Source organism: Rhinoraja longicauda, chromosome 18 (genome assembly GCF_053455715.1).
Source record: "Rhinoraja longicauda isolate Sanriku21f chromosome 18, sRhiLon1.1, whole genome shotgun sequence".
Classification (NCBI taxonomy): domain Eukaryota; kingdom Metazoa; phylum Chordata; class Chondrichthyes; order Rajiformes; family Arhynchobatidae; genus Rhinoraja; species Rhinoraja longicauda.
Window position 1 is genome coordinate 42,477,539 of NC_135970.1, and position 17,977 is coordinate 42,495,515.

The following is a 17,977-nucleotide window of genomic DNA, read 5'->3' on the forward strand; positions in this document are numbered from 1 at the left end:
TTAACAAAGAAATAAACAATAAACTCTTTCAGGATGAAAGCGCATGTCCCGAATGAGCATGAGCTACACACAATGCTCTCATCATTTTGGCCAGAGTAATGCAGGTGCCAGACCATCAGTTGGAAAATCGGTGGTATACAACTAAATCACATTACGTTTGGTTTATTTGCCCATCCACCATTGTCTGGCTGGGGACCTCACCAGCAATGGTTTTCCAGAAAATGAAAAATGCATCATGTAAATCCGAATACCTTTTATAAATGAAAGAACCAGATTTTATAAGGCAATAATGCACTTTTTAACAGCAATTCCAAAAATTACTTTAAAAATTGGCCGCCTGGTGATCAAGGTTACAATTGTGACATTTCAAAGTCTGATATAATTTAAAATTTAATGGGAGATCCAGATGTACTGAATGGCACAGAACATCTTTCTCCCGTTAATAAGATACTGTCCTGTCCATTTGCTTTCCTGCTGGAAGTGTTTGCCATATGTCCCATAAAATTCCCAATCACACCTGCAACTAATAAAACGCTTTGAATTAATGTTTCCAAGTTCAAAATATCTCTGAAATCCAGTCTTAAACTTGAATTGCAATTAAGAATGAAACCGCATGTATTTTGAGAGATATATAGTTGACAAAGCATTTAAAATGTCAATGACATTCTATCAACGGCCACATAAAACCATGCGTCATGAACCTAAAGGATGGTTACGACTACAGAGGAAATTATAGGAGTGCAACCTTTTAGGACCACAAATCAAAATTACTTGGTGGAGTCGTTTGACCTAGAAGTTGCTGCACTCTTCAAACTCCGCAGTTGGATGCTTGGGTGGACTGCTGGAAAAGAAAGCGCCGTAATTCCTGAAGTAGTCTCTCAATTACATCAATAAAACCAAAATTAATGGAGCAGGAGGAGGATGCTTGCAAATGACAATGGAGAAAATGTAATGGGGCAATCAGGGTCTTACTTCCACTAATTTCTCCTGCAGGGAAGTAATCTTCAAGGTATGTAATCAAAATAAAGTACAGGCCTGAGAGAAGACACCTACCTGTTGTTTGAGAAGTGTGTTGGCAGGGGTGGACAGTAGGGAAAGGTTTGTGGGAGGGGGGGGGCGATGGCTTAATTACAAAGTACAGTAAACCCTCGTTTTATAATGGAGTTCAGTTACAGCAGATGGACCTGCTGACGCCAGCCCAGGCTCGCAAGGTGCAGCCTGAACCCTTCTTCACTCACGGCAAGGTTTGGTTGATGCAAATGATCTGAGAAAGAGTCCCAACCTGAAAGGTCACCTGTTCATTCGTTCCAAGCTGCTTCCTGACCCACTGGGTTACTCCAGGATTTTGTGTTTTGCATTGGTATCATTGACCTGTTGGGAATACATGCTTAATAACTAAGAGATATGTGGTATGTTATCTATCTGGTCAGAGTGGCAACTACACAGGACAACTAGTACTTATGACAAGAGCTAACAGTAGGAAATGTGGTTTTAGTTTTTGGGATACAGCATGGAAACAGGCCTTTTGGCCCACCGAGTCCACACTGACCACTGATTCACACCGGTTCTGTTGTCCCAATTTCTCATCTACTCCCTCTGTACTTGGGCAATTTACAAAGGCCAATTAAGCTACAAACCCGCGTGTCTTTTGGATGTGGGGGAAAACCAGAACACCCGGAGGAAACCGACACGGTCACAGCGAGAATGTGCAAACTCCAGGTCAGGATTGAACTCAGGTCTCTGATTCTGTGAGCCAGCAGCTCTACCCTCTGCTCCACCGTGCCACAGTGAAATGCTGAAACAAAAACAGAAACTGCTGGAAACACTCAGGTCAGGCAGCATCTGTGGAGAGAGAAGCAGATTTAGAGGTTTCTGGTCAAGGATCCTTCATTACAACTGGGAAAGATGAGAAATTATGCATGGATTTGTTTGCCTTTATACACTTGCAGTTGTGCTAAACTTCTTCGCTTTCAGATGCAAAGGACTGTTCAACTGAGCTCAGAATTTAATCGGGATCGTCAGTTGGGGGAAGGATCGTCAGTTGGGGGAGGATCGGCAGTTGGGGGAGGGTCGTCAGTTGGGGGAGGGTCGTCAGTTGAGGGAGGGTCGTCAGTTGGGGGAGGGTTGCCCGGCCCGCAGGAGAGATTTGACCCAATGGGTCCACGCCAGTCTAGTATTTACTATTTGGAAGATTTACAAATTTTAAACTGCCAAATTAAATGAAATTATAAAACCAATGCATTAAATGCAAAAAAATAGCCCCACGAGTTTTGAACTGCTTGGTGTGATCGTGAGGAATGTAAGGCTAGTGTTACTTGAAATCATTTCAAATCGAAAAAATCTTCCACTGCTGGCCTCAACACTAATTTCCCTTCCCTTTTCCCCTCTTCAAATTGTTTTTTCAGGCTCGCTGCTAAACTTAAAATTTGTTCCACAATTATATTTTTAAAACACAGTGAGACTTCACATAACTCTTTCCTTACAATACTTTCCCTCTTTGACTACAATACTTCAAAGCATTCAGTCATTGGCACAGCCCAGGCAGCATCAATCTGACACATGAAACACAGCTACTGGTTCCAAGTCAGCCTTGGTGTCCATCATGGCTTTGAAGTCACACCAACGTGTCAGAAGATTGCTGATTCAGATCTAATTCCAGACACTTGAAGACAAATTTTAACATCAACATCCCATAACGAGGACCCGTCTGGGTCACTGCAGCCTCTGGACTCGATGTTGAATTCTACAAATTCAACTAATTCGATTTTGGTCCATATCACTCATCCATCTGTGATATAACCACAGCTTGGTTTTTTCCCTCTCTCTGGGAGAGGAGAACATGCCCTACAGTCCTGCTGGGCATGTCCTCCTGCTCTGCATTTTGTAACTCCCACATTCTCACCCTCTAAAAGCTCTCACTACTCATTGGCAAAATAAACGTTTATATCTTCTCCTTATGGTCATCCTGGCTTCAGCCTGTTATAGACTCCCCCCGCCACTCTTCTCACAGCTTTATAAACTTCTTTTGTCTACTTTTCAGTTCTGATGAAGGGTCGGCATAGTGGTGCAGTGGTAGAGTTGCTGCCTTACAGCGCCAGAGACCCGGGATTGATCCTGACTATGGGTGCTATCTGTACGGAGTTTGTAGGCTCTCTCTGTGACCGCAAGGGTTTTCTCTGGGCGCTCTGGTTTCCTCCCACACTCCAATGATGTACAGGTTTGTAGGCTAATTGACTTCGGTAAATTCCCCCTAGTGTACAGGATAGTGTCAGTGTACAGAGCGATCGTTGGTCGGCGTGGACTCTGTTTCCACACTATTTCCAAAGTCATTTTTCTTCTCATGGATGCGGTCTGACCTGATAACAATTTCCAGTATTTTTCTGTTTTGTTTCTGATTTCCAGCTCGTGTGGTTTTTTGATTTTGAATTCATAATGCTGCACAACACCACCATTGGCCCAAGTTGAGGATACAATGTCAAATTATAGCCTTTCAGCTGCCCGATGAATGTTAAGACGTTCCAATGGAATTATAAAGTCAAGAGTCATACAGCATTGAAACCGCCCCTTTTGTGTCTTTCTGTAGTTGCCCGCATTTGGCCCATATCCTTATATAATGATAATAATAATATATTCCTTTATTCGTCCCACACCGGGGAAATTCACAGTGTTACAGCAGCAAAGTGGAGGGCAAGAGATCATTCATTATAAATAAAGATACAGAAATTGTCATCAGTTTGGTGACATAAGCCTTTCCTATCCATGTACCTGTACAAATGTCTTAAAAGTTGTAATCTTTCTGCCTCTATTATGTCAGAGTTGTAATCTTTCTGCCTCCATTATGTCAGTTTTTCATATATCCTGACCAACGGGCACAGTGGCGCAGCGGTAGAGTTGCTGCCTTACAGCGCCAGAGACCAAAGTTCGATCCCGACTACGGGTGCTGTCTGTAGAGTTTGTAAGTTCTGACCGTGACCGTGCATGTTTTCTCCGGGATCTTCAGTTTCCTCCCACACTCCAAAGACGTACAGGCTTGTAGGTTAATTGTCCCTAGTTGTGTGTAGGATAGTGTTAACGTGCAGGAATCGTTGGTCGGCGCAGACCCGGTGGGTGAAGGGCCTGTTTCCGCGAGATATCTCTAAACTGAACAAAACTAAACTTTAAGCTATTATAGATCTCCAAACTACAACCACTAATACAAACGAACTGGTTTACTTCTCTTAATATTTCTCATGTAACCTTTCTCACACAAACTGGCTATATTGCTGCCCTAGACTACAAGAACAGTCTTGCTTCACAGGTGGATACATTCAACACACACTGTCCTGTGTATACGAGTCTGAAGAAGAGTCTTGACCCAAAACGTCACCCATTCCTTCTTTCCTGAGATGCTGCCTGTCCCGCTGAGTTACTCCAGCATTTTATGATACCTGCAAGAACGGTTTCCTCACTTCATTCACGGGACAGCTGGTAAGTTATTTATTAGTCACAATAATGTTGCTCTTGAGTCACAAATAGGCTAAGATTGGTCTTCAATTCACTCCTTCAAGTTGTATAGCAAACTAACAACTGCACACACATGGGTAAACGAGTCTGAAACTAAAGGCTGCCAGAGGTACTATCATGTCTTCAAAAGATAGTTGGGCAAATATATGGATAATCACAAAACGCTGGAGTAAGCCAGAGGGTCAGACAGCATCTCTGGAGAAAAATAGGTGATGTTTCAGGTTGAGACCCAACTTCAGACTAAGAGTCAGAAGATGGGTTTTTTCTCCTGCCTCTCAGTCTGAAGTTGGATCTCAACCCAAAACATCACCTATTCCTTTTCTCCAGAGATGCTGTCTAATCCGCTGAGTTACTCCAGTTTTTTTGAGTCTGTCATCGGTTTAAACCAACATCTGCAATTCCTTCCTACAGAAAAATATATGGATAGGATTGGTTTATTGGGCTATGGGCCCAATGCAGGCAAATGGAACTAGCCCAGTATGCCAACGGTCAGCATGGGTCAGGTGGGCCAAAGGGCTTGATTCAGTGCCGGATAGCACTATGGCCCGAAGTTGCCGAATAACCAGAAATCAATATCTGTTCTGAATGAACTCAGTGACAGACTTCACAGCCCTCCCGGGTAGCGAATTCCAAAGATTCATCATCCTCTCAGTGAAGACATTTCTACTCATCCGACTTTAATGGGCTGCCCCCTCCCTTTTCTCCCATCATTCACTAATATGTTCTCCTTGTCAGACTTCACCAGACAGTGCGGGGTTTGTTAAATTAGTAATGAAGATAAAGCCTTTGATGTCTGTGGTAAGTGATTAATATCGCTATCTACTTTAAATCAAGATTGGGCAGTGTTACCAACACTGCTCTTGTACAATTAACTGACAGTTCCCTCATTTTAATTCCAGTCACAAATACATTTGTAGCCAGACAGCAAATCATTCAATCTTCAAATGATTTCAGCACAGGGTAAAATCTTTCCAGCGTGCTTCGAGCCTGGGTTTTAACGAGTCCCTGAGTATTCTGTGATAAACTCATACAGCGTAATGGATACTTGTACATAATGGCAGTAATCCAACCCAGGAACTCACGTGACAGAGTGTAAATGCTTTTGTGAAGTCACTCTAATATTGGTTGCTTCTACCCGACTGTGCTCAAAAATCAATGCATCCCAAAACTGACATTCAGGATGAATGAGCCAAAGAATTGTCCAGTTGGCACTCTTTTGAAATTTGACAGCAAATCTTTTTTTTTTTTAAACTGGAAAATCCAGCCTCACGCTTCATTTATTAACTGATTTTTTAAAAGTATGAACAACAGATTTCAATGTCACACATGTAAAAATATTCTAGTCAATAATTCAGCAGCGCTAGTTTCAAGTTATTCTTCCTGACAGTCCATTGCTAACACTGTCCCTCATCTGAAACATCAACTGTCCATTTCCCTCCACAGTTGCTGCTTGACCCACCGAGTTCCTCCAGCTGATGGTTTAACTATTTAAAATGCAGGTTATTTTTGATTTGATGCTCAAATATGAACTATTTTCTTGCCCCCTACAAGACATTCTCCGAAGCAATTTTTTAATACCCAATTTATTTGAGTTGTTAAGTTGAAATCTCCGCAGCATTTGACTTTGAGCAATATAACAATCTTTTATTCAGTGCCCCATCTGGCAAAATGGCCATAATTGGAGGGATGCTAGAGAATAAGAGCATTACCAAATACAATTTAGGAAAGTTTTCGAGAGATATGGACCAGACACAGAAAAGTGGGACTGGCTTGACTTGGCAACTTGGTCGGCATGGATGCGTTTCCAAACTGCTTAGCTCCACGGTGATGTGACTCTAAAAGCCTGTGCATTATTGAGCAGCTCCTGTACCTCAAAGCAATACAGGAAAATAAAAGAACAAACACACAAGAACAGAAACTGATGACCGCCCCCACCCCCCCTCCTCTCCAGCCCATTATAAACTCACCACACACTTCACATTCATGTGCTGGAAACCTGGTAGATATTGGCTATGATTCTCACACCAGTGGTTGCCACACTGAAAACTGACTTGTTTATGAGACAGGAACCAACTCAGATGGCCAAGGATGCTCCTGGTACAATCAGCGCAAATCAAGAGAAACAAGTCCCGCAGACCAAACACAGTGGCCGCCGCCGCCTTGTCAAGAACGTTCAAGGAGATCATAAACCATGTCTGTTTCTTGAATCTAAATGCTGCCTGTTGACCGAACTTTCTGAGCAGCAAGCTGTGCAGTCAGTCCTATAATCAGAGCAGGCCTCAGAGGCCCACACTGGGATCCACAGCAATCTTCCCTATCGCAGTTGGCAGTGAAGTGGCTTTGCATTGGAAACGTACTGGAACATATAAATCACACATTCCAAAGCCATAGTTTAGCACAACCCATTGCCGAGGTGGCAAAAAAATGTAGAACTGAATCACTCTACATTTTATCTCCAAAGGTTAAACACGTTAAATTCTAAGCTGTACAGAAAATCCTATGTGGGACAAATTGTCCTCAAATGCACAAAATTTATTAGACTGTATAAAACACAATGCGCTGGAAGTACTCAACGGGTCAGGCAGCATCTGTGGAAGGAATGGATAAGCGACATCTCGGGTCAGGGCCCTTCTTCAGACTGTTTGTAACAGGGGAGAGAAAGCAGGAGGTGGGGTTGGGATAAGCCTGGTAATTGATAGGTGAAAGATAGACATGAAAAGCTGGAGTAACTCAACGGGTCAGACAGCATCTCTGGGGCATCTCCATTTACAATTTACAATGGAGATGCCATCTGACCTGCTAAGTTACTCCAGCTTTTTGTGTCATCACCGGTTTAAACCAGCGTCTACAGCTCCTTCCTTCACAATTGATAGTTGGATCCAGGTGAGGGGGGTTTGACTGGCAGAAGGTGGACAAAGGTTAGATGAAAAGGAGGCACAATGGTGTCAGAGAAGGAGAAAATAGTGAAAAGGAAAGCCATTGGCAGTGAGGTGGACAAAGGATCGATGTAAAGGAGGCACGATGGTGTCAGATGAGGAGAGACAAGTAGTGAAACGAAAAACCAGAGTTGGGCTACTTAGTATGTCTTCCCAGAGGCCAAATTTCATGTTTTCAGACCAGTAACAAAGGCACACGATTCTGTTGAACAAAATTAGCGACAAAACACAGAGTTCTGAACACAAGAGAAATTCCACACGCACCAGGATGCAAAATTCTATACGCTGTCAAGGTCTGCCCTGGTCTGTTACCCTGGCATGATAACTAGAGGAGGAAAGTAATGGGAGAACTCAAAGTTGCTTACAACCAGACAAAGAACTGAAACTGTTATAATGAAAGGTCACTTGTGAAAATATCCTTCCAAAACTCTTTACTGGAATTTCCAGTTTAATAAATTTAGAGGAAATGCTGTTTTGCTTCTAAAGCTCAGTTCCTTGGCAACCAGCCTGTCGTCAGTAGTATTTTAGTACACTGGATAGTGGAACTGGTCAGAAGAAAGCTGCAGAGTTTTTGTTTTAAGATATAGCATGGAAACCGGCTTTTCAGTCCACCAAGCCATCAATCGATGGTCGGTTCACACGAGTTCTATATTATCCCATCCACTCCGTATACATTAGGAGCAATTTATAGAAGACAATTAACCTACAAACACACATGTCTTTGGGATGTGTGAAGGAACCAGTGCATCCAGATGAAACCCACACAGTCACATGGAGAACGTGAAAAAATCTGCAAGGGCAGCACCCGACATCAGGATGGAATCCGGGCTTCTGGCGCAGTGAGACAGTGATCTACCAGCTGCACCACTGTGCCGACCCTGGACGTAAATGGATGCACTTGGAGACTTCCTCCATACGAAAGCCTTTTGACAGACTCTGAATGAAGAACATGTTGGCACAACTTCAGGCTAAGTCAAAGCAGGCGAGAGGAACATGTTGCAGTGATTTGAAATCAGAAAAGACACAGAAGTCTGGGTTACTGCTAAGCGACTGAATCTAAGGCAGCAACATTTCTTTCTCTCACTCCTTTCAACAGAATGAGCCTACATCATCACCTGTACAAACATTTGTGTAAAATTACCACAGGATTTTTGTTTTGAGGGAGATGTAGTGTCAGTAAAATTCATCCTTTTCATACATTAGGAATGTACATCAAAGCTCCTTGTAAAATCCTTGGGACTTTTTCTTGCGCGTCATTCTTCCGTGACTGAACACCAAAACATTCCACAGCAGGAGCAGCAAGAACCACTTCAAGGATTCAGCACGACATTGGCATAAATGCACAAAAAACTAATTTTGTGCTGACCTCAGTGCACTATTTTCCAGTCAGCACATGCCAGCAATACAAAGTTTGGCTCCTGGAACAAAGCCGTAAAAATCAGCCCCCTTTTTTTGTGAATTAGAAGATGGTGACTCCAAAACAGTTCTGCAACTAATCCAGACTAGCAGTCCCAATTAAACCCCGAGGAACTGTATTACTGAAGGCTAGACACATCTAACAGATCCCAAAACACTTACTTTAAAGACTAGAAGAGTTAGACTGGTCTTAATCAGCCTCACTAGAACAAGATTACATGGTTATATCACACTGGTCTAATTGGATGCAATATTTTCTATATAACTTAAGTTCAAAGGTTCTTTGATGGCTGTAGATATTCTACGAAGCGCCATAGTCCCATCATCTAAAATTACGCATCTTTCTTTTAACTATTGAACTTAGTCACCAACACTCGGAATCTCAAGGGAGTTTTCATCGTTGCCATGAACAATCAAGATATATTATGCTCTAATGTCACAATACAGATGAATGGAGGATCACTGAACTCCCCTCAGTGATGGCCACTCGTTCTCAGAGTACAAAGTAGAATGGTCATTACAGAGTTAAAAACTAGATAATCTGTGACAATCAGCGCCCCAGCTCCACAGCTTTCACAGCTTAAAAGAGAAACAGGCTACAATTTTTTGGCACCTTTGATGTTCATATCAACCCAAGGAGCACTAAAACACATTAAATCTGGAGTAATGTGGAAAACATTGCACCTTAAAAGACATTTGGACAGGTACATGGATTGGAAAGAAGGGGATGGGCTAAATACAGCAAATTGAACTAGTTTTAGTGGGCATCTTGGTCAGCATGGGGGGTCATTCTTTCTTCTCCCCGCTCCCGTTGGGCAGAAGGTACAGAAGCCTGAAAGAGCAAACCAAATTCAGGAACAGCTTCTTTGCGTCTGTTATCGGCTTCTGAGCAGAACTTCCATAAGCTAGGGAACTACCTCATTGCAGACATAGGACTTTTTCTATGGGATTGATGCACAAGAATGCTGAGAACTATATTCTGCACTCTATCTTCCCTTTGCTCTCTCTACCTATTGCACGCGTTTGGCTTGATTGTATTTATGTATATTATCTGATCTGATTGGATATCATGCAAAACAAAGCTTTTCACTGTACCTCAGTACATTTGACAATAATAAAACTAAATTCAAGCTGGGCAGGAGGGCATGACTCGAAATTGCACACAGCTAGCTCCCACAATTAACCAGGACATTGGTAACAACCTCCAAACTCTCAAAATAATACTATGTGATCTCCTGCAATGTAGAGGATGTCCATTACATGGTCAAATGCTGGTCAGCACAACAAGTTCCTAAGAACTCACATGGTCAGAGTTTGATGTCATCTGACTTATTGTCTATTTCTTCACAAATAAATCACTTTTATAACTCAGTGGAATTTGAACTGAGTCGCTAATCCAGTCTCAAAATTGAATAATGTACACCTTCTTGATCATTTGTTTTTTTCCTTTCTAAGGAGGAATCAATGATTCATAATTTACCAAACCTTTTATCTCACTCAATCCAAACTAGGTGCTATTTGCAAAGTATCTTGATTTTAAGTATACAAAGACAACAGCTGCAATTACATTCAAGAATATTTTTAGTGAGCCACATGCATTGTAAATCACCTCCATCAGACGTACATTTTTTAAAACATTTCTCCCTCTAATCCACAAGCAGATTAAGTTCCAGTCCTGGACGAAACTGGCTAATTCAGCACCTACAAGGGATTCAGGACGTCTTGGCCTTTGGAGATGGAAGCTTTCACCCCTCTGCCAACAGGTCAGAACTGTTAATACGCTGCACACCTTTATACAATTCAAGCTTCATAAGGTCATCAGTGATAGCAGCAGATATTTGCCCATCAAGTCTACTCCACCATTCAATCACGGCTGACCTATCTCTCCCTCCTAACCCCATTCTCCTGCCTTCTCCCCATAACCTCTGACACCTGTACTAATCGAGAATATATCTATCTCTGCCTTAAAAATATCCATTGACGGCCTCCACAGCTCTTTTGTGGCAAAGAATTCCACAGATTCACCACCCACTGACTAAAGAAATTCCTCCTCATCTCTTTCCTATAGGAACGTCCTTTGATTCTGAGGCTGTGACCTCTTGGCCTAGACTCTCCCACTAGTGGAAACATCCTCTCCACATCCACTCTATCCAAGCCTTTCACTATTCGGTAAGTTTCAATGAGGTTTAATAACCTTCAACTCCACTGCCACAAACATAGCATCAGCAGTAAAAACATTTTGCACTGCACCTGTGGCCCCAATTATCCAATATTGTTACTCAATCATTATCATTAAACAGATAAAGTAGATTAAAAATATATTTATTTGAAAACATGGTAATTTGTTGAAACTGCCCACTTGGTCATGAAGTTAGCAACATACTGTAATCAGGTATTGCTAGTTCAGACTCACAGCAATGCGGCTGTCTGTTAACTGCTCTCAACAACTAAATAAAAGTAAAATTAAAATTTAAGCCAAAAAAACGGTCAAGACAACATACAATGGAAAAATTTCTAACTAATGAAGCAAGATGAATCAGTTGGCCTTAACTTTGCAAATATAAGCTGACACAACATTTGTTTTCAAGGATGGGCGAGAGAATCAAAGTCTCCCCTTCAAAATCCTAGTGTAAATGTGAGGGAGTTTAATAGAACAGTTGCAGGGAAGGATCGGACTTGTAGCCAACTGACAATGGCTACTACTTTTTATTGATACTGACTTTTTACATCAAAGCAAAATTCCAGAAGTAAAGGATAATCAACGAACACTCTGAACTGGAACAGTATACCTTCCAAATAATGGACCCCAGTCAGCGTGGCAGAGTTGCTGACAAGAATGAATCCCGCCAGCGTTTCCATTCTTTTAAGCGCGAGAACATCTGTGCATTCTCGACTGTCTACAGTCTATTCCGCCTTAACAAGAAACATTCAATACAGCACACAGGCATGAAAGCTGATCAACCCGCTGTCACTTAAACCAATCCCACTTTACGCAGAGCATTGCAAGGTGAAATGAACTGCATGAAAGAATGCAAGGGCATATTTATCAAACTTCCACATATCCCACACAATTGCTCAATGCTTCAAAGCTACAATTAACCCTTTCATTGTGAGCCACTGCTAGTGAAATGCTGTATAATGGAATTCATGGCAAGATTGTACCATGTTCAAATAAATTTGCACGTCTGAATGTGCAACCTCCAATCTTCAGCCATTCCAATTTACAAACATACAAACGAGCTTGCAACAATCACAACTATTCAGTGAAGTTCCAACACTTTACTATATCAGCATCTGAATGTGAATGTGTGCAATACAGGAAAATATATGTTTCTTGTGCCACACTAGATCACAAGGACATGTGCTTAATTCTTGCTGTGATTTTCAGGTCATGCGTTCAGCTGTCATTTTTTGGCTTTGTGAGTTCTCTTGCTCACATTTAAAGCAAGAACTAACTGCACAGAAACTCCAAATGGCTTTGCTTCTTATCAAATCATGGAACAGCACTGCAGAGAGAAGCCAAATAACCTACCAGGGCTGCATCCATTCATTCAAATTAGTGTTAATGAGTCACCAGCTTGTTTCCAGTGGGAATTATTGAGTAAAATGTGGAGCAGTGGGACTACTTTCACAATACAACTGATGGATGTGAGCTGTTATTGCCATCGCTGAAATGCAATGGAACAATGGAGCTTGATAAACACAAAGTGCTGGAGTAACTCTTCAGGTCAAGCAGCATAGCTGGAGAAAAAGGGTGGGTGATGCTTCGGGTTGGGACCCTTCTTCAGACCAGAAGAGTCTAAACTTGAGTCATCTTCTCCTGATCACCAAGGCACACTTGGATATGGAGCTGGAGGAGCTCCTGTTTCCATGTTTATGCTGCAAAGAAATGCTTGTGCAAAGTGAAACCATTGCACGCGGATGTTGTATGTGCAACATGCACTAACATTTTATTCCCATATTTATCCAATTTCCTTTGAAATCCCATTGCATCTACAACCAGCATTGCATCTACACACACTGCAAATGTTCATCAATCTTTAATTTAAAATGTTTTTCCTTTTGACGACTTTAGTCGTTTTACCATTGAACTTAAATGTGTGCCATCTAGTTACTGGTCCTTTACGTCATGGAAACACTTTCTCTTTATCCAAACTCTTTATGACTTTCAACATCCTGACCAAATCATTTCTAATTACTCAAGTAGAGAGAGAAGAGAGAAAATCCCAATGAGATTTTCAATTGGGTAAAAATAAAACCCCACTATTAAATAGTAAAACTTTAAAATAAAGGACAAAATGTGATCCCAAGGTATACCTACCGATCAAATCCAAAAGAAAGGAACTAATTGTAGGTGCTCGAAATCCAATGCAAAATCACAAAGTATGTGTATTTATAGAGTTAGCATTTTCGATCAAAGGCCTTTTTACCAGAATTGAGAAGTAAGAGGAACAAAACAAAGGATCTACAGCAGGGCAGAAGTCAGGAGATTAAACATGGAAAGGTCACTCATCGGGTCTCTCTGCAGATCATCCTGACTTGTTAAGTACTCCCAGCATCACCAATCTCTGAGCTCTACAGTAATTACTATGCATCTACTGTAGAAGAATAGCCTTTTAGTAAGAGAATACATTCAAAGTATTTTGCTTCTTTTGTCTGATAAACAGAATTTGCATTTGGCCAAAGACGTACAGGTATGTAGGTTAATTGGCTGGGTAAAGGTAAAAAATTGTCCCTAGTGGGTGTAGGATAGTGTTAATGTGCGGGGATCGCTGGGCGGCACGGACTTGGTGGGCCGAAAAGGCCTGTTTCCGGCTGTATATATATGATATATGATAATTAGAATGTGTTTTCACTAGAACACGTGCACATGGTTGAGTTGAGATCGCAGTAATAAACTTCCAAAAGATAAACCAAAAGTTAAGTAAATTCAGAAACGTAAATAAACAAACTGAAAATTGCAGAAACCAGAAACACCAGACACTATCAGCTCAGCAACAATGTTTTGTTAAACACAAAATGTATGAGTAACTCAGCGGGACAGGCAGCATCTCTGGAGAGAAGGAATGGGTGACGTTTCGGGTCGAGACCCTTCTTCAGACTGAGAGTCAGGGGGAAGGTATACTAGAGATATGGAAGTGTAAGGTGTGAAAACGACAGATCAAAGCAGATGCTGTTCAAAGAAATGTAGAATGGTTCATTGTTGGCCATGGGGAAGGTGACAATGAAGCCTACAGACGACGATCATGGATACCTGACTCTCAGTCTGAAGAAGGGTCTCCACCCGAAACATCACCTATTCCTTCTCTCCAGAGATGCTGCCTGACCCACTGAGTTCTCCAGCATTTTATGTCTATCTTCGGTGTAAACCAGCATCTGCAGTTCCTTCCAAAACAATCCTTTGTTCTTGGATGCTAAATGTCTAGCAGCATTTTGTGAAGAGGCCATTTCCTGACTGCAGACTGATCTCACAGTCCTCTCAACTTGGGAAAAGTGTGCAGTTAGGACAGAAGCTGCCTGTACAATTGCCCCTGGAGCAAGTTCCAAAGGAAACTAAGCAGCAAGATGAAAAGCACAGATATAATACATAATACAACCAGCCTCACTTCAATGCTCACATCACTTATCTCCCAACCCCAAACCACAACAACACCAAATCAGCTTTCTACTGCCCACTTGCTACTTACTTCACCCAATTCATGGTTCCCTGTACAGAATATCCAAAGTGTTGATTCACAGCACTCTGCAGGCAGCACAAGAAAGAATCAATGTAATGAGGTGGAAGAGGCGGACAACTTAATACTATCAGTCTGAAGAAGGGTCTCGACCCGAAACATCACCCATTCCTTCTCTCCCGAGATGCTGCCTGACCCGCTGAGTTACTCCAGCATTTTGTGTCTACCTTTGATTTAAACCAGCATCTACAGGGTTTTTTTCCTAAACATAATACTATTGTCCTTTCCAATTAATACATTTTGGTACTTTCCATCTTTATTTTAAAAAAAGTAATTTTGAATTACAAACAGGCAGCCAATGGTGATTAACATTGACACGTTCTTCTTGTTTTACAGTAAACCCTTGTTATCATGGAGCATGGCGGGGAAATGGTATTCGTTATTACTGATAGTCTGCTATAACCGAATAAGCTATTATCATTGTACAAGTAGTAGAAACAAACACTGCAGCTGCTGGTTAATACATAAAAGGTCGCAAATATGCTGGAGTAACTCAGCAGGTCAGGCAGCATCTCTGGAGAATGTTGGTAGGTGACATTTCGGGTTGAGACCCTACTTCAGACCCTGGTTCCAGAACTGGGTCTGGAATCCAGGTGAGTTGATGGCCCTGACCTGCTGGTGGCCGGAGGACAAGGCGAGAATCAGCGGAGTTAATGGTCGCGACCTGCGGACGGCCGGGGTGCCGTTGAGGGTCGGCGGTGGCAGGTGTGGCCTGGAAGTGACTGCTGGAGCTGTGTGGGTCAGCGATAGCAGCAGAAGGTCCAGCCTGTAAGTGGCGTAAGCAGACAATGGTAGGCCAGTCTGCTAAAACTGAAATCCATTATAAAGAGGTCTGTTAAAACGAGGGTTTACTGTATTGTTAAACGTAATTTGTAAGAGATCCAGCACATCAGGGAGAGAGGAATAAAACATCCAAATATGTGTAGAACACAAAGCGCTGGAGTAACTTAACAGGTCAGACGGTATCTCTAGAGAACATGGATAACACAAAGAACTACAGATGCTGGATTCTTGCATAGAACACAAGGAAATGCAGATGCTGGAATCCTGCGTAAAATAACACAAGAATTGCTGACGTTGGAATCCTGCATAGAACAATACAAGGAACTGCAGATAGCCACTTCCTCCAGAGTTGCTGACTGACCTGCTGAGTTACTCCAGCATTTTGTGTTTTATGCAAGATTCCAGCATCTGCAGTTCCTTGCATCATCATCAAGATATGGTTGTATGTAGGCTCGAAGGAGGCTTTCATGACAAGTAACACCAGCAAGGAACAAGTTGGAACAAGTTGGTCTGAGTGTTCCATGTCTCTGCTGTTGATTCTACATAGTGTGGGTCTGGTATGCAGACATTTACATTATCCAGAGACACAAGAGACCGCAGATACTGGTATGCAGAGCAAAAAACAAATGGCTGGAGCAACTCAGTGTGAAAGGCAGTATCTGTGGAGGAAAACGCAAAGGCGATTCGGTCAGGACCCTTTTGTCAGCCCTCAAAAAAAACTGCAAACAAACAACCCAACTGCCCCACAACAGCTTGTCCTTTCAAATTAACCTTAAGAGACTGAGTGTTCCTTAGATCACAGTGGCTAAAGCCAATAAGTAGCGAAGGCCCCAATGATCTGATTCCACCCTGTTCATCAGCCCCCAAGATTAGAAACGGTCATACGGCAAACGTTAATAACTAGCATCAGTCAAAGAGGGTCACCCATCCCAATCACAAGTAACTACGTGGAGAAAGAGATATCATAATCATAAAACTGTGGTCAATTTCAAAAGCTCTGAATCCATGATCCAATTTCAAAAACAGTCCCAACGAATATATTGTCCACTGACATGGTGACACATTAATAGAAATAAAGTCCTCACTCTTCATAGCACCTCGTCCATCCCCCATAACCTGTCACTGATGGGAAAAAAGGCCCCGACTGAAAGACTGATTGATTGATTGATACTTTATCAAAGTATGCAAAGAGTTGCCACGTGTCAGGTGCCGAAACCACTAAGGCCCATATAAACCAGCTCCATGTCTGAAAGACGTGCCGAAGGTGGATCCACAACCTTCCACAAATATACAACATCCTAACTGCTTCCTTGCATTTAAAGAGGTCAGATGACAAATGATGAGATACAAAAACAATCACAGGGCAGATCTGTCAGATCTGGAAACAGAAAACCAGGGTGACATCTGAAAACCTGAGCATTCAGTCAACACCTCAAAAGCTTTAATCTGTGTATTCCCAGCAACGTCTAGTTCTATTTCAGGCAAGGGGAGTTTCATTTGTGGCATGGACTTATTGTAAATTGAATACATAAATTTACACAATCTTACTCCTGTGTTCATTTTCCAAAAGAACACAATTTTTGCACAGAAAATGGAGGGGGTGGGGGGGAACACGTTGTCAGGGGTGGTGGTGGAGGCAGATACGACAGTGGCATTCAAGAGGCTTTACATAGACACATGGATATGCAGAGAATGGAAGGATGCAGATCACGTGCAAGCAGAGGAAATGAGTTTAATCTGACATGTCTGCACAGGCATTGTGGGCTGAGGGGCATGGTCCTGTGTTGCAATGTTCCATTGTACAATAATGCTCTAGTCAACCACTGATAAAACAAGAACTGTTTGCCTATGTACTTCTCTGAACCATCTCATCTTATTGCTTAGGCCAACTCTTTGGCTTCAAGTTATAAACTGTTTAAATGGAGTTTACACAGTTCACTGCATTCCAATCCAGTGGCACGTTGCAAAAGTGCCACTGTTCTGCCTATAACTTTAACCAAACAAATGCACAAAAGGGACAAGGAGCTTCTCAGAAAATCACACACTATAGTTCAGCAATAGCGTTTATATATCACAAAACACTGAGACGATAAGCAGCTGAAAGCATCGCACAAAACATACCACAACACGTGTGGTCAATCGAACTTCACACAACGTGAAAAACAAACATGCCTAGAACAGAATCACTTTCACTCTTGACAATTAACAATGCTCATTCACAGCTTGCAGCTTCCCCTACCAAAGTGGTCCATTCGGATAAACATGGTTTATCTAGCGCACCCAGTGTCTCACTAGAAGTCTTTTGGCTCCGATTAACAAGTGGTTCCTCAGAGCTCTGAAGAGAAAACAAAACATATTGAAAAGATTATCTAAAACAGCCTGCAAATTATCTGGAACTGTCTGTCATGCATTGCCGATTTGGAACAGCAAGAGTCCATTATAGCTTCAAAGTGTTAATTTGCACCAAATGATTATATTACTAAATCAAATACAGCATTACCCGCACTCTAAAATGATAGGGTAGCAAGTTTTCAGCTCACAGGCTGGTGGTGAATTGAAAAGCTCTTTATGTTTCATAACGCTCTTTGAATAGGTCTAATTTTG

General features: G+C 42.0%; 1 protein-coding gene across 1 annotated transcript in view; it reads right to left on the bottom strand.

Annotated features, from left to right (window-relative positions):
* Positions 1-17,977, bottom strand: part of LOC144602150 (homeodomain-interacting protein kinase 3-like) — a 50,876-nt gene that overhangs the window by 22,003 nt on the left and 10,896 nt on the right. The window contains exon 2 of the mRNA XM_078414885.1: positions 17,613-17,708. Within this exon, the coding sequence (XP_078271011.1) occupies positions 17,613-17,637 (25 nt within the window). The 5' untranslated portion in view covers positions 17,638-17,708. The remainder of the gene's footprint in view (positions 1-17,612; positions 17,709-17,977) is intronic.